At 35.5% G+C, this 24702-nt stretch overlaps 1 protein-coding gene across 1 annotated transcript; it reads left to right on the top strand.

Moving 5' to 3' along the window:
- Positions 1-1459: 1459 nt before the first annotated feature.
- On the top strand, positions 1460-23885 carry SMC6 (structural maintenance of chromosomes 6; the record flags this gene model as incomplete). Its single annotated transcript, XM_010011633.1, has 23 exons — positions 1460-1596; positions 1999-2060; positions 2833-2913; positions 4202-4303; positions 4467-4586; positions 4691-4789; positions 5744-5890; positions 6265-6353; positions 6750-6914; positions 8290-8468; positions 9522-9723; positions 9884-9998; positions 12131-12291; positions 13855-13990; positions 14902-14982; positions 15501-15671; positions 16743-16880; positions 17294-17439; positions 18133-18258; positions 19632-19737; positions 20910-21062; positions 22406-22503; positions 23777-23885. Coding segments are annotated over 23 exons (2923 nt in total), but the record flags the coding sequence as incomplete, so codon positions are not given.
- Positions 23886-24702: the final 817 nt, after the last annotated feature.

The following is a 24702-nucleotide window of genomic DNA, read 5'->3' as shown; positions in this document are numbered from 1 at the left end:
CAGCCCCTCCCTGTTGGTGAGCAGGAGGTCACGCACGGCACCTCTCCTTGTCGACTCCTCTGTTACTTGCAAGAGGAAGTTGTCTTCCACACAATCAAGGAACCTCCTGGATTGCTTGAGCCGGGCTGTCCCGTCCCTCCAACAGATACCAGGATAGTTGAAGTCCGCCTTGAGGACAAGGGCCTGTGAATGTGAGGCTGCTCCTATCTGTCTGTAGGAAGCTTCATCCACAGAGTCCTCCTGGTCAGGTGGTCTGTAGCAGATCCCCACAGTAATGTCCCCATTGCTCTTCTTCCTTTAACCCTGACCCAGAAGCTCTCTGTCACCTCCTCACCTATCCCCAGACAGAGTTCCATACTCTCCAGCCTATCACTGACATAAATAGCAACTCCCCCTCCCCGTCTGCCAGGCCTGTCTTTTCTAAAGAGCCTGTAACCTTCTATTCCAACACTCCAGTCATAGGAGCCATCCCACCATATTTCTGTGATACCGTTGGCATCGTATCCCTGTAGCCTTGCACACATCTCTAGTTCCTCTTGTTTGTTCCCCGTACTACATGCATTTGTATAGAGACATCTGAGCCGGACTCCGAATGAAGCTGACTCAATGGCTGGAGCAGCTGAAATATCTCTATATTGCTCTAAGCGCTAGGCACTTGGGTATCCTACAGAACAATTGAGTTCATTTGAAGAATGTTTCAGAAACTAGTTATTATTGTCATGCAAAGAGTGAGGATAATTATTTTTATTTCTTTCTTTCTGGTGTTATGACTGAATATACAATATAAAGACCTCAACATGCATGTGGATTATTAAACGTTCATAAAGTGGATTCATGTTTGCTAGTGGGGATAACAAGTTTAGGGTAATCAATAAAAAGATCAGAGGTGTTGAAGTAAAATTGTTGGCAGTATGTAAAAACTTCAGCATTCACTTGAGAAACAGAAAATACTAATTCAGAACTGAAACCACATCTCATCTTTTGTAAAAGAATACCTTCAGCATTCAGCTATCGATTAATTTGGTTAGAGATGGCTCTAGAAACAAAGCAACTGTTTCTACTGGAAGCCAGTTTTGGGACAGGAGAACTATGAAAACGCAACTTGATTCTGCAGCCTAAAGATAAGGGCACTCAGGTGTGAAGGGAAGGCAGGGGAAATCTCCTCTTGCAACTGTTTGCTTTTGGGTCGTGATTTATTTGAAGCATAGAAGGTGTAAACAGGTCAGTGTGAGGCAGACTTTCTGGCCATGTGTATTTGATACTGATTTGGCTCAAACAACAGAAATATATCTTGTTCTGATTGGTCCTATGTCTGAATTCTGGCTGTGACCTGTGAAAGACATGACAATTTTTGTGGAAAATTAGAATGTTCTGAAGTTACTTTATTTTATTTTTTTTTTTGAAGTTTGGAACCCGTCTCAGTTCTCTTTTATAAATTTTTTTTTTTTTTTTTTTTTAGTTCTGCAGATATTTCCATAACCTTGCGAAACCAAGGTAGAGATGCATTTAAACCAGAAATGTATGGTAGCTCTATTATTGTGAATCAGCACATTAATCTGGATGGAAGCAGAAGTTACAGACTGAAAAGCAAATCTGGTTGGTGGTTGTTTGTTTTGTTCTCAGTCTTGGAAGATCTTTGAAAGTTTTCATTGCTTTGAATGCCTTGATGTTAGTAAAGCACAGAATCACAGAATGGTTTGGGTTGGAAGGGACCTTAAAGATCATCCTGTTCCAACTCCCTGCCATGGGCAGGGACATCTTCCACTAGACCAGGTTGCTCAAAGCCCCATCCAGCCTGGCCTTGAACACTGCCAGGAATGGGGCAGCCACAGCTTCTCTGAGCAACCTGTGCCAGTGGCTAACCTGTGAAGAATTACTTCCTGATGTCTAATCTAAATCTCCTCTCTAAAGGATGATAGGATGATGTTTCTCATTTCATTCATCATTTGGACCCATTAGTATTTTTTCCTTCCTTTTTTTTTTTTTTTTTACCATTAGGGACCTTAATTTCATCAAAGAAAGAGGAACTCGTAGGAATACTGGATCACTTTAATATACAGGTAATTGTTACAGTGTTTAAATTCTGTGCAGTTTAAGACATCAGCATGTGACGTTACAATTCAATTAAAAAGCAGTTTATATACTGCCTTATATACAGTTTATATACAGGATAGATACTGGTTCCATTTCATTAAATGGAGGTTCACCTCTTCCATGTTCTTTCATCAAATGCAATGGCAAAAGAAAACTGAAATTTCAACCTCATGCAATGCAGAATAATATTCTGTCTGGGACAGATAAATATTTTCTGTCATCTGCGAATTGTGAGTCATGTATCCTGTTAATGAAAGTTTTAGCATATTTAGGTTTCTTTTGTACCTGCAGCTTTGGGGTTTTTTTTGTCCTGCTTATTACTTCAGGTTTTGCTGTTGCAGAAATTTAAGTGTGTTTTTGCTGCTTAAGTGATAAAAGAAAGATCGGGTAGTGCACATGAAGTGGAAAATATTCAACATATTCAGCCTTTCAAGCAATACAGAGTTCTGTTAGAATGTATTGATTTTTGTGTTGTAGCAACTTCTGTAAGAATAAGGGTGATTCATTGCATGTAATGCAATACTTTGATCAATTAAATGATGAGAAACTAAACGGCAGTGGACAAAATTTTTTGTGCAGGTGTTGTTAAATGGAAAAAGAGGCACTGTCTAGAAACTGATTCTAGAAATCAGTTATCCTCCTGCAAACAGTTCCTTAGTTGTCCTTGTTGTGGTTCTGATTTATACTTGATGGAAACTTTTTTACTTAAAGTAAAATGAAAGTAATTTATTTTTACAGGTAGATAATCCTGTATCTGTTTTAACCCAAGAGATGAGTAAGCACTTTTTACAGTCTAAAAATGAAGGTGACAAATACAAGGTAAGAAAAATAACCATTTTGATTAAACATTAAAATACTGATTTCAGATTTTTAGAGGTGGCATTTGGAGAAAAAAAAATAATCAGAGTTCTTAATTTTCATGATCTGTTGTGGGTTAACTCAGGTAAGCAGCTAAGCACCACACAGCTACTCAGTCACTTCCCTTGCCTGCTGCCTGCTGCTCACGATGAGGGGAAAAGGAAAGGAAGAGTAAAAGCAGAAGATTTGTGGGTTGAGATAAAAATTGTCTAAAACATGAAGGAAAAGCTGAAAGAGGAGAGAAAAATGCAGAACAAAACAAGAGCTCCAAAGGCAATTACTCACCACCTCCCATGGGTAGACTGATGCCCAGCCAGTTCTGGAGCCAAAGATGTCTTCCCCCTAAATCCTCTCCTCTCCCTTTTTATTACTAAGCCTGACTGTGCACATTTTGGCTGGGATAGAGTTAACTTTCTTCACATAGCTGGTAAGGGGCTATGTTTTGAATTTGTGTTGAAAACATTAAAAGATGGAGGAAGAAAGAAGAGGGAAATTTTCAGAGTGATGGCATTTGTCTTCCTAAGTCACTGTTACGCATGATGGAGCCCTGCTGTCTTGGAGATGGCTGGAGACCTGCCTACTGATGGGAAGAGGTGAATGAAGTCCTGGTTTGACTTTGCTTATGTGCACAACTTTTGCTTTATTAAAATGTTTTGATCTCAACCCATAACTTTTCTTACTTTCACCCTTCCTGTTCTCTTCCCCATCCCACTTGGGGGGTCTGAGCGAGTGGCTGGGTAGTATTTAGTTGCTGGTTGGGGTTAAACTATGACAGTGATGTTTTATGGGATTGCATATCTCTTTGGTCAGTTGGAGGTCACCTGCCTGGTTGTATCCCCTCCCAGCCTCTTGCACAACCTGCCAGTCTCTTCACTAGGAGTGCAGAGTGTTACCAGCATTGTTTTGGTCACACATCTAAAACACAGCAATGTAACAGACACTGTAAAGAAACTTAACTCCATCCCAGCCAGACCCAGTACACTGTCTGACTGTAGCAGTCATCCACTTGCAAAACCAATTTTTTGTTTTTTTAAGTTTCTTTTCTCTAAAGATATCAATAAATTAAAAAAAAATCTTAGGACACTGCTGAGTTAGTTCATTATTCAGAAATACCTCACCAGTTACTTTACTTTGGGTATCATTCAGCATATGTAGAGGTTGGGATGAGTGGTCTTTCTATGGTAATTATTCAAAGTTCACTTAGATAAGCTGCTATATCTGACGTTGGCATCTTTTTATTTCTTTTTAGTTTTTTATGAAGGCAACTCAGTTGGAACAAATGAAAGAAGATTATTCATCTATTATGAAAACTAAAGAAAATACGTGTATTCAGATAGAACAAGGTGTAGAGGTACGTAAAGTTAAAATAATTATTAGTACAAATCTGAGCATGGAAATAACTATATAAGTTAAATTGCATTGTTTTGATTTGTTTAGGTCTCAGTGACATGGAATTAAAAAAAATAAAGTCTTTCCAATGTTTCGTATTGAACCTCTCTTTTTATTTTTTTAAGCGCCTTCAAGAACTTAAGCAGCTTTATTGTGAAAAAAAGGAACATTACAAAAGTATTGGATTTGTGAATGATATGCGAAATCATCTTGAAGATTTGAAACATAAAATGGCATGGGCAGTGGTAAATATCTTGTTCAAATATGTTTCCTCATATGAAATGTACTTTCAATTATTCCTACTCTGCTGTGGACGTTCTGATAGAACCTAATATACGCTTCCATTTAGGTGGGTGAGATGGAAAAAGAAATTCAGCCAATCAAAGAATTCATCAGAGCTGAAGAAGGAAATACAGAGAAGTTTGTTCAGAAGCTAGAAGAATGCCAGGTACATATATGGTTTAAACCATAGGTCACTCTAGTTTTGGCTCCTTGACTCAAGAATAAAAATAATTAGACTATGATTGTCCTTTAGCTTGTAAGCTATTGAAACTGGCCATCTTAGCTTTCCACAAGCAGCTTAGAGCATTCCCATGAATACACTTTTTTAGCCATCTAAAACTTAACAGTAATATTCACTTTCCACATTTCGTTGGATAATAAAATTAGGACATTTTGTTTTCTGTTGTTTAGTGGGGTATGTGTGTGTGGTTTTCATGCTGATACTTTTGTTTCAGGTAAGGGATGTATTTGACTGGGGATTTGGGATGACTAGCATTGCATATACCAGAGAAATTAATCTAGTAATTCCACTTTTACTGTTGAGAGTACTTACTTGATGCCTATTTCTGTAATGTTGGAGCATCTTTCAGAGAGATGTCATGTAGGTTTTCTTGGGTATCATTGCCTGTAGAAAAGATCAGTGCCTGATTTCAGGAGGCAATTGGAAATTTAACAGACTCTTTGGATGTTGCTAAAGACTTCTGTAGGTAGCAAGAAAGAATGGTTCAGCCCAACAGTCAGATTCACATTTGATTTATACTTTTTGCAGAGAAACACTAGGCATCGTTATTTTGAACTTTTCAGTCTACTAAAACTGCTTCTGCAAGCTTTCTGAGTTATCTATTTTTTGATTTGGGGGATTTTTTTATGTTAAAAAAAAAAAGTTGTTTTTTATTGTTTTTTTTTTTTTTAAATGATTAAGGTGTATTGAAGGAAAATTGTCCAGATACTGGTTTCACTTCTTTCCATATCATGGTCCTTGACCTTATTGTATTGAGTCTTGTGTTTGACTCATGTCAGATGGACTCTTTTGAGAAATATTTCTTCTGTAGCATTAAGAAGTTTTGAAGAAAACTTTGCCTCATTACTACTTGTCTATCATTCTCTTTTTGCACCAAAGGTAAAAGTGAACGAAGCAGAAGTAAAGTACAATGCAATACAAGACAAGTTAATAAGGATAAACGAAGAAGGACGAGCCCTGCATCCTCAGCGTACTTCTTTGAAGGCTGATGTGCAGGCAAGAAGAAAAGCAGTCAATGAAACTGAGGTAGGCAAAAAGAACTTTAAAAGTTCATACCACTTCAAGGTTTTAATCTTGTCCATGCTTTATCTGTATGTACTTCTCCGTCTGTGTTGAGGCTTACTGAATCTGTAGTGCAGTTCAAAATAGGTCTGGTATCCTGCCTGCCTTGCAAGTAGTTAAAGCTCATGGGGTTTATATCTTTACACAGGTGTTAAGCAGTATTAAGCTTAGGTCAAAATAAATATGATTCAAGTTAACTGTGTTACTCCTTTTTCACATCCAAGTTGTGGTTGTCTGTTCTGATGCATTTCAGTGTTTATTTACTCAAAACCGTAGTAACTTTTGAAATTATTTCTTGCTGCTGTTCTTTAAACTACTGTATCCTATTACCTTCATAGGTAGTTTATAATCGTTTCAAAACTGAGTTGAAACGCCTGGAAAAAGATGATGAACAGTTATGTAAACGAATTGCAGAACTGAAAAGCAGGTAAATACAGATACAGTGATCATGGTGTATGTTTATTAAGGTATAGGTATGCAGGGAGTGATCTCCTCTAATTAATGAGAAAATCTGCAGTCACAGAAAATATTTGTTTAAACTTAAGGTGGGTGCAGTTAAACATTAAAATGTTTCTGATCCTGCTTCTTTGCATACCAGGATTGTAACTAGAAGGTGATGAAGTAATTGAGTGGGGAAAAAACCATTTTTTGTTGGTGAGAATATACATTTTCTAGTTTCCATGCTGTTGCAAACCAAATCTATCTTGAATTAAATGTAATAGGAATGTAACTAGGGGGAGTTTTGTACTTACAAATTAAAAGAAAACATGTACTTACAAATCATCAGTGTGGTTTTAAAATATTGTCACATGATCTTTCCTAGTGCTAATCACATTTCAGAGCCTGAAAAATTGGAAAGACAAAGGAAAATCACACGCTTAAGGGAACAGTTAAAGGCATTCCATGATGAAGAAATAATGATTGGTCAACAGATGGATCAGTTTCAGCAGGCTATATATAAGTGTAAGGAAGAACATGCCAGACTTATGTAAGTAATGGTTTTTGAATGTAACTTTTTCTTTGTTTCAAATTATAAGAGATCCCTTCTTAAGTACCTGCATTCCCTCATTCTCTGAGGTATTAGACTTCAGTTCCTCCTCCCCAGTTTATCTTAGAACTTGCTAAACTTTTGTCTTTGGCACACAATGACTTAATTTAGAAACTTGGAAAATTGAGGAAACTGTTTTGTCATTAAAGGTGAAAGCTATTACTAATTTAAAGCATGATAAAAGTTCATGTCAGTTTAATGCCCTTCTTTCTTTCTCCCACCGTCTATCCCTTATTCTCTTATGGTCCTATAGGTAGACTAGGATTTAATATTTTCCATGTTGTTTATTACACTAATACATCCTGATATGATGTCACAAGATATAGAATACAATAAAAGGAAATAGATACACTATGGGGTAATTTGTCTATAGTTAAAGGCAAATTTATGGAGACTTTGAAGCAAGTGGTTCAAATACCAATTTAGCCCGTACCTGATGGAGGAAAACGAAGCACTCTTTGGCTTTGATTTGGAAACCTGAACTTGGAAAGTGATTGCTAGAGGGAATTGTGCTGATGTCTGTAATCAGTTTCAGTGTTTAAAGGGTGGCTGCAAAGAAGAGAGAGAGGGAGACTCCCTTTTTAAACGGAGTCAGATAGAAAAGGTGAGGAGTAATGGGCATGAGTTACTCTTTGGGAGATTCCAATTGGACAAAAGAGGAAACTTTTTCACAATTAGAACAATCAGCCATTGGAAGAATCTCCCCAGGGAAGTGGTGGACTCTGAACATTGAATACTTTTAAGATTAGTCTGAACAGGGTGCTGGGACATCTACTCTAAGTCATGCTTTGTCTAGAAAGGTTGGACCAGATGACCCTTGAGGTACTTTTCAACATGGTATTCTATGATTATTCTATGTTTTATTGTATTAAGAGATTTGAAAATTATTGCTTATTGCACTTGATGGATTAGAGCAAATGTCTTTTATGGATTATTGTAACCAACAATTACTTTGTGTTCTCTGGAAGACCTTTTGTAGAAGACAGTGAAATTGAAGCATATAAATAGAAATAAAACAAATTTATTAGAAGTTGTTAAAAACAGTCTTGTAAAACTAGTTGCAAAGTAGTAATTTGCTTGCTTTTTTTTGTTTCATGTTAGTTAAATCATAAAAATATCATTGTGTACAGCTAGCTGCACACTGAAATACTGTGGCCTTGATACAGTGTCTGATTAGTACTTCAAAAATAAGAGGAGTTTTTTGGTTTTGTTTGTTTTGTTGTGTTTTTTGTTTTTCTGTTTTGTTGTGGTTTTTTTTTTTTTTTAGTAAAGGCTTCATAAGCTGTTGCTACTGAAAAAAATTCTGTTTTCTTAGGAAAGAAAGCTGTGATGTGAAACAAGCACTGGATGCCAAGCAGAAACAGCTGAGAGAGTTGAAAGATAGTAAAACGAATACCTTTAGAAGATTTGGACCACATATACCAGCATTTCTTGAAGAAGTTGAAAGAGCCTATAAGCAAGGGCGCTTTAAACACAAACCTATTGGACCTTTAGGTAAGAATGACTGCTGAAAAAGACATTTCCTCATGGGATTTATTGCATGACTGCTAATGTAAACAGTGGTCTTTTAGAAAAACTATTTGTTCTTTAAGGAGCTTCAGACCTATCTTTCTTCTGTACTTCCTGGACTAAAGGTTGTATCTGGGTACGTTATCTTTCATTTCTATCCTTTTTATCACATGAACTAGCTAACATCTACTATTTTCCTCATTTTCCAACTCTTCTTGTTAAGGTATTTTATGTAGTTACAATGTCAAACTTTCAATGCACCTCTCTGACTCTCCCATGCCCTCTGAGCATCAGACCTCTGTGCTTTGACTCCTTGTTCCTTGGTGGATAGCACTGTCCAGCTTTTGGACAAATTCTGTTCAAAAGGTCCAGTGGCTGACTTGTGGGCTTGTCAAACTTGAGATATTTGGCATGGAGCAAGTCAGGCAGAACCAACTGAGATTTTCTTGGAAAGTTTGGTTTAATTGGTTTGTTGACCAGCTCTTACAGTGACTGTTCTTTTCAGTTTGTGAATGGGAGTAATGGTTTCAGCATATTCTGGATGTAAGTGTAAAGGCCAAGTACTGAAGTACTTCAAGGTGAGAATGTGCAAACACACATACTGTTGAAGACAGGAAATATGACAGAAATCTTCATGTTTGTTTAACTTGCAGCTTAGGTTTTCCTCTGCCTTCACCTGTAAAGCATTAAATTGTTGATAAGCAATCTTTGCCTTGATTGATGTACTTCTGCTGAGCTGCCATAGACTTGGTGCCTTAATAGCGACCTGTCAAAGAAGAAAATGTAGGCCTCCAAATATGTATGTGTCTATAGGAAGAGAAATATGTCTGTTCTCAGGGTAGCTTCTCTGCTGTGGAGTTTTTTAGTTAACTGTTTAATTTTTATTTTTATTTTTTCTTCTTGTAAGAGAAGTTTATTTTAGATTCCTAGAAAACCCCATAATGCAACAAAACAAAAACCTAGAGTTGTAAAAGTGCACTCCTGGATGATCTGTTATGGAACACAGCTCCTAAAGCTTTGTCTCTTATGTTTATTTAGGTGCTTTCATTCATCCAAAAGATGCTGAACTGACCTTGGCTGTTGAATCTTGTTTAAAGGCCCTAGTTCAGGCATTTTGCTGTGACAATCACAGCGATGAAAAAACTCTTCAGCAACTGATGTCAAAATATTATCCACGTGATTTTAGACCTCAAATAATTGTAAATAAATTTCAGAGTAAAGTTTATGATGTTAGGCACAGGTAAGTTTTATGTTTTGAATTTTATTGCTTAGCTTTTATGGTTCACATTATTGCTAATTGAAAAGAACCATTATTTTACTTTATTTATTTTTAAGAATCTCATGTGAGCTTTATGAATGTGGTGGTTTGTTTTTTTTTTTTTTCCCCTTCTTTTCTTCAGAGCAGTCCATCATCCAGAATTCCCATCAGTTCTCACAGCACTGGAAATAGATAATGCAGTGGTTGCCAATTGTTTGATCGATGTGAGGGGTATAGAAACAATCCTGCTGATTAAAGTAAGGCTCTGCACTCTCTATTGCTCTTTAAAAAAAAGTGTTTTCTCTTGCTGTGGAGCATATTCAGTACTTTCACTGATAGTGTCTGTAATGGACAAGAGAGGTAGAGAAAGGGTTGGTTTTTTTACTTCCCCTCCTGAGGAGACGTAAGGACTCTGATGGCTCAGTAGACCCCAACTGTCATTGTGTTATGAGTGTTACAGTACAGAGCACAGACACGTATGTAACCACTGGAGGGCTCCAAGTAAGGCTCTCTTGGCATTAAACAAACTGTCAGTATCCCAATTCAGGCTTTGTTTTCTGTCATGGGTGGGACAGAGTAAAGTGCCATCCCATAGTGGATTTAAATAGTGGGATTTATTTAAGAATCAATAAGGTTAGAGCTTTTACTTGTTTCCCTGCCCTCCCCAGCACTACCTTCATAGGTCTCAACTTCTGTCTCCAGTAGGCAGATGGCAGCTGGTCATGAGACAGCTGCTCACAGATGCCCTTGTTTAGCCAGTGACAGCCCAAATAGGTATTTTCTGGGATTTGTCTCCACATATCTCTCCTCATGTGTTTCCAGGATTATCTTTCTTTGTTTCTGGGGTGTTCACTGCCACCTTTCTGGACCACTTAGTGGTCTAGTTTGCCATATAGTCCATGTATGTAATGAGCCTCCTAACTGCCATTTCTGTCTCATGTCTATTAATTGGTGGGTTCAGGATCTGTCAGTTTGTATAGTTTCAACCAGCCCCTACCAGTTGTACCTAGCAACTTGTGGTTAGGTACCAGTTGTAACTGTAGCAGGCTTATGCTTGAGAGTTCAAAAATTCCCTTTCCACAGCTACCTGCTCATGCGAAATTATCAGCCACACGTGAGCATTCACAGCATACATAACTTATTTTTCACCTACCACAACAACCAGAGGCCCTTTAGACTCTGCAGTATTAAAACATTTTAGAATAGAGAGTGCAAAGAAACATGATTATGGATAGAGTCTGGTAAAATAAAAGAATAGCAATAAACAGTTAAGTATGATTTGAATGAGGTGACTAGCAATTGATATTGAATTAAGTTGGCATTATTTTGATAACAAACTATTTTTTGATCGCTGTAAAGACACGTTGATGAGCTGTTTTCTGCCACTATACGATTTCTGATCTTAATTGATTTTTGATTTTCTGTTAAGACTGAAGATACCAACTCCTGCAGGTAAGATTACAGGTAAAATGTTCAAAGATAAAAATGTGTCTATTTTTATTTGAAGAAAGCAGGTATTCTGTAAACAGCAGAACTAATAACGCTTATTTTTGTGGATTTTGGTCTTCTCCAAAACCACTAGTCCCAATTTTTCCTCTGACAGACCTACTGAAAAAGAGACAGTTTGTGCTCTGTCTAGTGCAGAGCTGACTGGCTGTTTATCAAGCATGGCTGTTACTGAACGGGATACATAACAGCAGAACTTTTTAGGCTTTTGTCATGGCAGAATGCTAGTTTTGTTCTTCTCTCTCTGCTTTACCTAACCACTGATTTTCATAATGTTGTTATCTTTGAGCCCTACCTGAATAATTTCAACTGAATCTGAAGTAAGTTGAATTGGTATTGTGTGGAAGAAATAATACTTCTGAATGGATAACATGATTGCCTTGGACAAAGGCACTTGTGACTACTTAGTCTGGCACTGGCAATAGCTTTTATACCAGCATGTTTCCCCAAACTTTAATTGAATATTGTTTGTACTTCACAGCTTGCTTTGGAAAATTGTTTCCTGTATGTGCAGTTCACTTTTCATAAATACAGCTGTGCATAGCGACCTTTCAGTTAGTGAGTTTGGTTTTTTTACCCATGGTAAATTATAAGGAACTAGACTGCAGAACTTACAACGTAGATAAACTTATAATAGAATAAAAGAAATGGGCAGCTAAACTGAGTGGGTTTTGAGAAACATAAACATCTTAGTCAGCTAAGAAAAGCAGGTTCTTCACATTATAGATTTTTTTTTTTTTTACATGCTTTGATCACTGTATTTCTTCTTTCTCATTAGGATTTGAAATTATTTCCAGGTGAGAACTTCTAGACAAGTTTTAAATTGATATCTTTAATTATGTTTGCTTTTCCATTGGTATGATAAGGCCATTGTCTTTTTCAGAGTAACCGTAAAGCTCGTGAAGTAATGCAGTTTAATCGCCCCCCAAAAAACTGTAGAGAAGCTTTCACTGCTGAAGGTGATCAAGTGTTTGAAAGACGGTATTACTCTTCTGCTTCCGTCAGACCTAAGTTCCTAAGCAAAGATGTTGAAACAGAAATAAGGTTAGCATCTTGTAATGTTGTATTTGTGAAAAGCACACTTGTTGACATAAATAGTGGAATTGCATATTTGTCTGTTTGCATGTGCACTAGTCTACAATTTCTTTCTGAGATTCTTTGCTTCCTCTCTGGCAATTCTGGAAAACATTTTTGATTTTAATGCTTTTCCGTGATTGGTACAAATCTGAGTTATACCTAGACACTTTTCAACTTGTGGCATGTAAACATTGGCCAGCAAGCAAGGATTTGCTGTACTGAATACTCCAGGATATCTAGCTACCTTCCTTCTTACTGTATGTTTGCTGAAAAAGAGTATGGAATCAAAGATGATTAGTTTTATTTACTTACTGATTTTCCTTTTTTTTTTTTTTTTTTTAATCAATTATGTTATTGTACTTTACTGCAAATGAGGCCTAATTTTTTTTTTTCCCCCAAACCAAAAATGTGTTGGTACATGTAATCCTACTGGTTTCAAACTTTTCATCTGTATTTTCTAAAGCATTTGATGTCACTCATGGTAGATATCTCTGATAAACTTCACTCCCCTGCCATTTTTTTTTTCTCATTACTTTCAAAATGGTAGTTTAAAAAGCCAGATATATTTCAGAGTTTACAAACTTGAACTGTCACTAAGCAAACCGGTGACAATAGGATACTTTTATTTTGATGCTTAGATTATATTACAGATGTATTAAGTAAATATTTTGATTTTAGTATTAATGGCTCATAGTATAGACTAAATTGAATGTTAAGAATTTATTTCTGTAAACTCCCAAAGTTTTAAATATGCCAGTTAACTATACTTCGTGTGAGTGTATAATGAACTTCACTTCAAGATTATCTTAAATGTTATAGGTCCTTCATTCTCAGTGTTGCTATGGGGAATGGTGTAAAGGGAAAATGTCTTTCTGTTCCCTTATCCCCCTTCAGAACTTACCCTAAAGCAATGACACATTTGTCTGGATTAGTATATGCAATTTATTAAACACCAATTCTGGGATCAGACTTAATCAGTCCTTTAATGCAACTATAACAAAAGTTGGATTAAATACTTGTATTAAGATAATTTTTTTTTTTTTTACTGTAATATTAATAAAGCTTTCCCTTTCTTTTGCACGGGTGAAAGACACTATGCAAGTTTTGCCATCTATAAATAGTAATCAAAAATCGCTTTGCTTTGCATTTCAAATATTTTGACTGGAAGTGGAAAGTACAAAGCATTTGTTTTCTCTGAAGATGCTGTAGTACTTCTAGAAGTAACACCACTGCTTAGTTCAGACATACGGCCTGTTTGTGAAAATTGCTGACAGAGCTTACAGATGGTTTAAATAACACCAGGCATTGAAGTAGGACCATCAAGCAGCAATCTGCTCTGGTGTTTCTTTACTGATCGTTAAAACCATCCAATGCATGACAAACTTGACATTTCTATTTTTAGTTTTTTAATGGGAGCATATTTTCACCCTTTGTCTTGCCATGGATTTAATTGTTATTTGTGTATTTCTGTGTGTGTATATAATAATATCTGTAATATATATAATAACTCAATATTACTTTTTAATAAAGTCACTTGGAGAAAGAGATTGAAAGCAAAAAGGCGCATTTGACTGCATCTCAGCAGCATTTATATTCCATTCAAAATGAGATTAGGCAGAATGAAGATCATCTTCAAGGTCATCGACAACATCAAAAAAAACTACAGGTGAAAATAAGTACAGTGTCAGCTTTTACAAATTGTTTAGTCTTTCTCTATTTAATTTTGACTTCTGTAATATATTTTGAGTGGATGAAAGTTTTTAATGTTTATCCTTACTTTTGTTTGCTTTCATGTGGTTTGCCTTTTTAGTATGATCACTTAGGACAGAATGATAGAGGCTACATTAGTCCTAGTGTATGCTCTTGATTCTGCACGGTGTCTTTCTTGTTTCTACCTCTTCCCCTCCTTGTGCTAAACCTCACAAATTTCTACTGCTTTCTCTTGACACAAATAAGAAGTTGCTTCAATATTTAATCCAAGTTTCTTCCCCCTCCTTTTTTTCTCTTGAACCTTGCCTCATCATTCCCAGAATCTTGTTTCTCTTCATGGTCTTCATTTATATTCTTAACCCATTTTAATATGCTGAATATTTCACTTTTATGTTTTCTTAATTTTATTTCTTTATAAACCATTTTAACACCTATTAGTCTTCCTTCTTTGCTTTCCAGTACTTCTAGGTAGGATATATATTTGTGGTGGCCAGTGATGTTGAAGTTAGGCAGTATAAGTTAAAACATAGTATATAAGGTTATGTTTACTAAATTACAAATAAGAAACAGCAAAAATCCTGTGGGCATAACTTGCTGAAGATACATATTTGAAGGAAAAAATAAATATATTCGATTGTCATGTTGAATGCAAATACAATAATAACTTAATAATCTAAAATGCATGTGACTTTAAGAACAAGTTTTATCTTAAAAAAATGGATTCCATAGGTAATTGGAAGGAGTGCTGTCTTTGTGAGCACTAATGAAACTAAAGGGCCAAATACCTTGCTGTGTTGACATGAATGAACAAATGTGAACTTTCCTTTTAGATAAGCTTAAGAATACTTAGTTTCTTTTTCTTTTCAGGTAAAAGTACGAACAACAAATGCAGAAATAGCAGATCTTGAAAATATGGAAGAACACCAGTCAGTGGACATCTGTACATTAGTAAGAACAGATTATCAAATTATGTCCAATAACAATATAAAATAATGTCTTTTAATTTTGGGAGGGTTTCAATATAAGCAAATAATGTAAATTTTTCAATAGTATACTATTTGGATAAATAGTGAAGAATGTAACACTTTGCCATAAATATAAACATTCTGTAATGGCACGAATTTATTTTTGGTGAGTCTTTTTCTGTGATTCCGTTGCCTTTTCTTTTTGGTTTGGTTTTGTTGTTATTGTGGTTGGTGGGTGTTTTGTGGTTTGGTTTGTTTGTTTCTTTTATTTTGGTGGTTATTTCCTCCCCCCCTTTTATGTTTAGTGGTCTTCTATAAGATCTGTCAGTATATTCTTTTGGGTTTTAGTGACAACTACATTGAGCTGCTTGTTTTCTGATTAGAGTTAGAGAGTATTGCATATAAGCTTTTACCCTGATAGAGATAATAAAATAAAAATTGTGTACAGTAATTTGCAAATATGTCATCTTTTATTATAATTCATTTAATACATTTTGACAGGAAGATGAAGCTAAAGAAAATAAGGCTAAGATGGAATCTGTAAAAAAAGACATGCAGCAACAGAGCAGAAAAATGGAAGAAGTGAAAAATATTCTCCAGGTAGCTGAAAAAAACTTGGAAGAAATGAAAGAAAAAATTCATCAAGTAGAAGAAATTGCTGGTCCAATTAAGGTAGCAATAATTTCGTATTGTATTTTTAATTTGTTCGTGTTGTATGGCAAGGGGAATTAGGTTAAAACGAGGGAGGAGAAAAGAGTATGCTGTTTCCTGATACATTTAAGGTCTACCCATGAAAATGAAAAGAGTATTCCATCCAAACCATGTGAAGAAATAAGATTGGCAGTTTTTTGAAGGTGATGTTGCTGGTTAAATGTAGTTGCTATAGTGTTTTATGTTTAAAAAGAGTTTGTTTCCAGGTATTTATTGCTCATTACTATGAGTGCTAAACAAAATAGAGGGCAACTTTTATATTCCTGAAAGGATTTTAGATTAGATGTACTGCTGCGTGTTCTACAGCTGTTAAATTAACTGTTGACATATAGTAAGTTGTGGCTTTAAGGCAGGATTAGAAAAAGGTAAGAGTATCCATTATTGTTGGTGATTGTTGTTTTTCTTGTTTGTTATTTTGGGGGTTTTGAGGGGTGTGTTTTTGTTGGTTTTGGCGTGGGGTTGGTTTTTCGGCTTTTTTTTTTTCTCTCTTTTTTCTTTTTTTTTTTTTTACTAAGCCGTCTAGTTAACAGGAATGAGGAATAAAATTGTTTTTTAATTTTTTATTCTTTATACCTCTTTGCTTCTCTGAAAAGATATCATATCACTTCAACTGTGTCGAGCATTATGTAGTATAGAAGTTGCTGCAGTCTACATTGTATTATAGGTATAGCAGGGCAGTGAATTGTCGCACAGAAATTCAATTCCGGTTGATGTCACACAGGCATCGGAAGTTGTGGGTAGAATGTAGTGTAAAAAATGAATGTAGTTTTTGAAGTTTTAGAATCCCCAAAGATTAAAACATCCTCTCAAGATATGATACCTAAAAGCAATTCAAGCATTTATTATGTCCTTGTCAGAATGCAGTATAGACTTTCTGGTAAGTTGCTGTTGAAGCTCCTGGACTCTAGGAGTGGTCTTACTGAAAGTCAAATAAATCAGACTGTGTTAAAACCAACGTAATTGCCAGTAAATTTTGGAGAGATGCTTAGGAGTCTACCCCAGCCAGCTCACATCTTGATTTATTCTAAACAGGAGGAATTAAACCAAGCTGATGCAGAAGTGGAAACTAGTAAACGCCGTTTGCAGCACTATGAAGACAAACAGAAGGAACACTTGGCTTGCCTAAAAAGGCATAAAGAATTACTAGCTGTCAAAGAAAAAGAATTAGAGGTAGGTGTGGGGTTTTTTTCTTTATTGAAGTCAGATGGTCATGAGCCTTCTAATATTTAATAATAAATCGTTCCACTTGTACATCCTACAGACCATACAACACTGAGTATTCTCTCAGTTACATCTTAAGCTGATAATCTAAATCAAGTCAAAGTAATTTTGTGTAAATGAATCAAGGCCTCTTTCTTGTCTGGCAAAGCACCATTTTCTGTCTTGATAGGTAGTTAGGGGTTATCCATCTAGAAGTATTTCTTCTATATTTTTCAAGGGAAAGATTAAAATTACTTTGAAAAAAAAAGAAATTAAATTGAGAATTCCTGTTTTTCTGGATGCTGGGTTTTTCATTATACAGACCTGATCTTTTGAAGACTTTTAACTATTTAACAATTAATTGAGTTTCAAATATACTTTAGGAAAAAATGGCACAAGCTAGGCAAATCTACTCAGAGCGCCTAGAGGTCAGCAGAACCGTTAAGAGTCTTGATGCAGAAATGAATCGCTTGAGAGAGAGGATAAATACAGAAAGTAATCGCCATGGAAACAGAGAGGAAATAATACAGTAAGTCATCTTTATTGTCTAAAGTAATTCAGGTAAGATGGAAAAGGTAGGGTAAAGAAGAGTTTTCTTACTGATTCACAATGCATTTATATGTATTTTTAGGACTTAATCCATGTCTGAAGACATGGAAACATGCATTATTCATTGCATTGCTCCATCAGCCACTGAACTGAACATGTTTAGGCATTATTTTAGGCAGTGTGTGTACTATATGTATGAAATTACCAACAATCAGATACCCTTTTAGGGTTTAGAAGTATCCCAATTATGACTGTGTGGTATAAACATAACTTGCTGTTGTTCTGTGATGCAATGAGCATTAAACACACTTCCAGTTTGAATAACTAATACACTAGTTAGGCAATTACTTGAGGCTTTGACATCAAGTATATTTCAAGGAATCATTCACCTCAGATGTTCTTGAGCATGGGCAGCCCAGCCATTCATTCTTCTTGGTGTAAGAGCTTCCTTTCAAAAGAATTAAAATAAAAGTAAAATTAATTTTTTTCCCCAACTTTTCATTTGTGAAGTGTCTTACTGGACTGATCAAATACTTTTAAGTTTAATGTAGATACTCACAAGAAAGTTTTTGTTTGAATGTTTTGATTATGAAATTGATATTCAGCATTTACAATAATAGCTCAGTTTTAATGTATTGCATGTTGAGTTCAGACTTTCTGTTAATTAAAACAGGCAATTTCATGATGCAAAGGAAAGATATGAGGATGCAAACAGTAAAGTAAAGAATTTAAAGAAATTTATTAGGCTGCTGGAAGAAATAATGACACAGAGATTCAAAATATATCGGCAGTTCTTAAGGTGAGTTAATTTCAGGTAAACATAATCCAAGGTGAAAATTATAAAGCAGACCTGTGAGAATGAGATATCTTTAAGTTAGTATTCACAGCAATCTTTCTAACCTCATCTTGCTCCCAGATCCAATACTATTCTGTCATCAGTTTAGAGGCAGCCTGGACTGACAGCTGGAAAAACAATGGGATTTCTTGAGGCTATGTATTGCTTCACACCGAAGGCCCCTACTCTGCTGGCTTAATCCAAGGCAGTTCAGTTTGTGTTTCAGTGCTGGTTTGGGTCATTAAAATATCAGCAACATAGTAGCATTGAAATCATCTGGCCTGTTGCTTATTTTCATTGACTATTATTAGTGGTGCTGTGCTTGTGTAGTTTTGTTGTGGGCCGAATGTTTTTGCTCTGCCCTGTGCTGAAAAAATGTTGAGATCTTTATTCAGATTCTGCAGTTTGAGAGCTGCTTCTCTCATGGAGTTTCCATTAGTGGGAGTGCACCCCTTCTTTCTTGCTTCAGCCTCTCAGTATCCCATAGGTATCAATGAAGATTCTGTGGTGGGCACCCTTGAAAGGACTGATGGTCTGTTTCCCAGAGCAGTCCTTCATCATTTATCGTTCCCTCCAGCAGAAATTGAGGGATATATGTGTTGACTCTGCTTGTACTTTTTGATCTGGAATCTGCAAGGGGTGCCAGTATGACCGTGACAAATAGCAATGATTAAGAGAATCCTAACCTTTGCAGATGGTAGTATAGAAATAGTAGTAGGTAAGATTTACCTGCAGAATCTGACACTTGCCTTATGGTGCCCATGTATGTCAAACTGAATCTTGTTCCTAGTGCCCAAATTTAAGTATCAATCCCACTTTAAGATGTGTTAAAGAATCACAGTTCTTTCTTGAAGGAACTATGATGTATTGTCTATTGGGGAATTACATGCTAGAACTGGGGGGGAGGAAGGGGTGCTGGTAGGGAAATTAATACTCAACACTGTTTAATTTCCAGAGTCTAGAAGTAAATTCTTTACTATCCTTACTGTGCAGTTCTAATAATGGATAGAAAAGAAGTGGAATGTGGTTCTTTTCTGTTGAAGTTGTGGAAGAATGGTGTAAAAAGCTTCCAGTCTATGAAGCAGGCTTCTAGAAAATACAAAGCCTTGGATGTCTTGATTTCTTACCTAGTTACTTTGTGTTGGTGATCCTCTCCAGTATGTCCAGTATAGAATGTCATCCACTCCAGAGCTAAATTGATTTGGGAAAATGCTATTATTAAAGTGAGTGTAATACTTAAGATTATGATGCGGAACTTGATAAAAATGTTACCACTTTATCATGTATTTTAAAACTTACTGACCTAATGTTTGTTTACTTGATTTAACTGATTTAAGGCTCCTTTCTTTACGATGCAAACTCTACTTTGACCATTTATTACGTATTCGAGCTTGCTCTGGAAAAATACTTTTTGATCACAAGAATGAGACACTTTCAATAACAGTAAGTTATTTTATATTACTGAAATTATCACATTATGTAATTATTATTGCAATTATTACTACTACTGGTTCTAGAACATTTGTTGCAAAGGTAGAAGAAATTGTTCTTTCCTCTCCATAATGTATTATGCTAAATTGTAGGACGTTGTTGAAAACAAGCAAGAACAAAAACCTTATTGCCATCCTATATGGCCAGGCTGCAAGATTACATGGAATAAATTTGGAGTCTTGTCATATGCTGAGGGTAAAAATTCACTAGCCAGTCAGTCTTTCAAAATTGTTCATTCCTATTCCATTGATAGGAAGTTTACCTTAGTTTGTGTGATTGTATAATGGCTCTAGTTGTTATTTAAACAACGTTTAATGGCTGAAAGCTTCAATGTTATGTTGTTTTTTTTTTTTCTGTGTATCTTTTATCATACGTCCCAGAAAGTTTTTGTTATGGGTGTATTTACTTTTGTTTCTGTGGGAGACTTCACTTTTAGGAATTGAAGGGAAAAACATGTTGTGACAACATAAATATATGTTGACAGAATCCTAATTAAACATGTGAAGGATACGTATCTGAAGAACTCAAACTCAGTCCGTAAAATGTCAAGTCACTACCTGGCTTTATCAAAATATGTTTAATTGTTATAGCTGATGTTTCATGTTTCTCATGCAAGAGATATATGTTTACTGCAGGAAGATAAATTGAAAAAACAACTCCCACAAAAGAACCACCAAAGACCCCCTCTAAAATAATTCTTATTTTCCTGCTTAGCTTGTTAAAGGTAGTGTAAATAACAGGACAAAATAATGCTTAAGTTTAATCTTGGGGGAGCACCACAAAGTGTCATCACAATCAATGGCACCAAAGGACTGGTCACAATGATTAATTTATTTTAGTAAAGAAACTGCTTCTCTTTTAAACTCTTGTTTCTTGAGTAAGAAAACACTGGCAGTCATTCAATCTTTTCAATGTATCTTACTGTGATGGAGGAAGGTGCAGTGGTCCTAGAAATGTGTTACTAAATGATTAGGAGCCATCCCATTCCAGAATGGCAGTGTCAGCTAAGTACATGAAATTGTATCTCTGTCTGCTCATGTATAATGTGTTTACTATTAAAATATGATTCTGTTAGTAAGTCTCCATCTCAGGTTTAAAAGTGGTTCTTATGTTTTTATTTCAAGGTTCAGCCTCGAGAGAAAGATAAAGGTACCCTTAATGACGTGCGATCCTTATCAGGAGGTGAACGATCCTTCTCAACAGTTTGTTTCATTCTTTCACTGTGGTCCATTACTGAATCTCCTTTCAGATGCTTGGATGAATTTGATGTCTACATGGTATAGTTTAAACTTAAACATTTGCTATTCTGATTTGTATAAAAATACAGTGAAAAATGAAAAGCGAAATAGTTGGGTTGTTACTTGTATTTGGTTAGATTTTAAAACACTGTAATTAACTGCAAATAACAGATAAAAATTCCCCAAATCAAAAAACAAATCCCCAAGACAAAGCTTTTTCACTTTGCTTAGAGACTTTTGAAGCTTATTCTCTTTCTCAAGGTGGTACCCTGAGCTATGAGAGTCTCTGTTATTTCACTTGCTTAACTTAGTTCAGCACAAAAATCATAAACCAAAACTTTTTATTCATTCCCCAAGCAGTTGTTACCGTGTTTGTCAAGGTTGCCTCTGCATATTGCTGTGACAGTAGCATCTTTCCAAGGTGCTGAAATGCAGAATAATGAACAGTAAAGTACTAATGTCAGATAAAAATTAAACCTCATCTTTGTGTACGGGTTTCCTGGATAGGCAATTAATCAAAATTTTTATTGCAAGTTATTTGTGCAGAAGTTTAGCCATCTGTCCAGAAAAGGGTGGATATTCAGAACCGTAGGCCCTGCAGAGAACTTCCATACCGTGTTATCTGTTCTGTAAATAATGACACACAATTTGCCTTTTCACTGCTGTGCCAGTAAGTGCAATACGACTCTCTCAACGTTCTGTAGTTACTTTTCGTGTAATCCTGGAGACCCACCACAAGAGGACTCCATCAGCATATTTGCCAGGGAGATACCTAGTTTCATGTGCAACATAGAAGCAGAGCTTTGTTTAACCGCTGCTAGTAACAGCTTCCCGTTGCACATCTTTTTCACTAAGCCTAATGTATAAGGTTTTTTCAAAATAATAATAGCAGCAGTAATAATCACAATAAAACAAGCTACACGATAGCTTGGGTTTCATGCAGTCCTTAAATCCTGTCAGGTGATTTTGAGGCAGGATTTTATAGGACACATTATTCTGCTTAAATACAGTTCATCTCAGCATACTGATAAAGTAGGAATTATTACATGTATATCAAAGGTGATAGTAAAACATTGTGAGTAGGAGTGTGTGATTGTTCTGGTAGCTGCTTTCCATTGTCTACATGTACCTAAAAGTAGAGTTTAAGAATTTCTCAGACTATAATTTGTGACTTTTAGAATTTAACCACAATGTTTCTCCAGCTTGGTTTTTATTAGACATTTCTTTAGCTAAGCTTTACTGTGTATGAATTGATTCCAGTAGATTTTTCAATTAAGATATTTTTTAATTAATTTATTCTTAAGCATTTGTCCTAGTTTGTGCAACAGTAGGCCAGTGAAGTACATAGTCAGTATCACTGTCTGATAAATCTTTTTCTTTAGGACATGGTTAACAGAAGAATTGCAATGGATATGATACTCAAGGTGGCTGGCTCACAGCGCCATCGACAGTTCATTTTGCTCACCCCACAGAGCATGAGGTAATATTGTTGTGTTACTTTTGTATCAGGAAATATCACAAGGAAGTCCTATTGCAAGGAGCGTAGGCTGAAAAAATTCAATATGAGGAAAAAAATTTTGCTGTTTGTAGCAGTAGAAAATCAACAGTTCAGCAGTTTGTTGCTGATGGTTCTGGGAATTGAATAGGCTTTTCACTCTTCCTTATTTAATGTCTCTATTATGGTAGTTCAGTGGGACATGAATCAGTTTATCTTAACTAGAACAGCTTTTGGAAATGTTTTATCGTGTATAGTAGGCTCCTGGTAGCTTTTAGACCTTATCTCCCTTTCCTCCCTCAGAATTAACAAAGACTTCACATTTTTCCACTTTTTCCTATTAATACTGCAGTACTTTCAAGATATTTGTATTTTGAGTTGATATTTTCTATTTATCTAGAAACCAATAAGAAACTTCTTGGGGGGTTTTGTTTGTTCGTCCCTGATAAAGCCATACCCAGCTTAAGGAGGCAGTCACTATCTAATGTTATGCAGCCAGCTCTCTTCTCTATTAGGTAAACGTAATCAGTGAAGCCTGCAGAGGATAGTTAAGCAGTCTTCAAAATAAAGTCGATTTACTCTTAATTGTCTTCCTTTACTATAAATCTTTAAGAAGCAGAATAATGGTATTCTGTTGGAAATCCTTTGTGGGGAATTTCTGAAACTGCACTCGGTAAACATACGGGAATTTTCTGTATGGTTAAAAGTTATGTTTAAAAGGTCAGTAATTCAAGTGCATTTGGTTTTGTTGTATTTTGTTATATCATGCATGTTTAGCAAACATTTAATTTAACGAAAGTACAGAGGCACCTTCAGAAAAATTCTATGTAAGATAATAGGGGGAGAAACCTGTATAAATGCATGTGTAGTAACTTTGCTCATTCTTAGTATGATGCGAGTGATTTTACATGCATAAAGTGCGTGTCACTTCAGGATCTCTAAGGCAAGTATGAACTGCATAAGATCATTGTTTCATTTGGAATTTCTCTTAAAAGTACCTTTTCTATAATTAAAGCAGTCTAATTGTTAGAAACCGCACAATTTAAATGGTTGTGTTTACCTCAAGCTCTTACTGAAGTCTGGCTCCAGTATCAGTTCAGTGAAGCCAGAACTTCACCCCATGTTGCTGTGTTTTAAACCTTCAAAGAAAAAAGATGGAGTTATTGAAAGGAAAACATGTTAATGGAAAGAATCAAATGGAAATACAAAAATATGTGGGGAAGAAACACTGTTTAAATGATGCATACTTTATTTTTAGTTCTCTGCCTACGAGTTCCTGTATTCGAATCCTCCGAATGCAAGATCCTGAAAGAGGCCAAAGAACATTGAATTTCAAAAATAGGAATGACAAAGAGGAAGATCAATAAGTATTTCTCTGTATGAATACGGCATATTATTGAGGATGTGTAATGATGTGTATAAAGTTACTATTATCTGATGCTGAATTAGGGGATCTTTTGTTAGATACTCTCAGGAAATGAAAAGGTTCCAGTATTTTTTTAATTATAAATTGTTTTTAAGAATTACTATGTGTGTACAGACCAATAATAAGTACAGTTTTTATGATGAGAAAAATCCTAAATGTTCAGTTGATATTTTTAACTACCTGCTAGTAGACTTTTTTAATCAGTTGTTCTGTTTTTTTTTTTTTCTGGAAAAGATGAAATGTATTTTATATAACTATGGAGTAATATTTTAATAAACAGTGAGAACTGATACTTGGTGTAATGGTTTAGCATCTCTACACTAAAAATTAACATTAAGTTAAAAATGATTGTTACTTCCTAGCTCTGCTTTATTTCTTAAACATATGTTAATAAATACATGCAGTAAAACCATGTGTTTTATTTTTGTCCAGTGGAACCACAGCAGCTGACCATGTTAGCATTTATAGTGTATATTTTCATAATTAGATAAGTGAAAACTTATTTGCAGTATATTCTCTGGGCAGGAAGAAGGTGCTTTTATTTCTCCCTAAAGGGAAGAGTTTGAGTTTCGTTGAACATGGGCTTACAAAACCTAGGAATTTGTGGCTTTATAAACTCTAAATTTTTTAATTCCAATAAACTCAGTTCTTGAACAACCTGTGTTTGCAAGTGTAGACTAAGACTGTAGATACTGATTATAACAAACCCAAGGGACGGAAGTCCTTCCATGAAAGAGTAATTAAGTGGAATAAGAATT

The sequence above is a fragment of the Nestor notabilis genome, unplaced genomic scaffold, assembly GCF_000696875.1.
Source record: "Nestor notabilis isolate BGI_N333 unplaced genomic scaffold, ASM69687v1 scaffold14653, whole genome shotgun sequence".
NCBI classification, from domain to species: domain Eukaryota; kingdom Metazoa; phylum Chordata; class Aves; order Psittaciformes; family Psittacidae; genus Nestor; species Nestor notabilis.
This window is presented reverse-complemented; position numbering and strand designations above follow the sequence as displayed.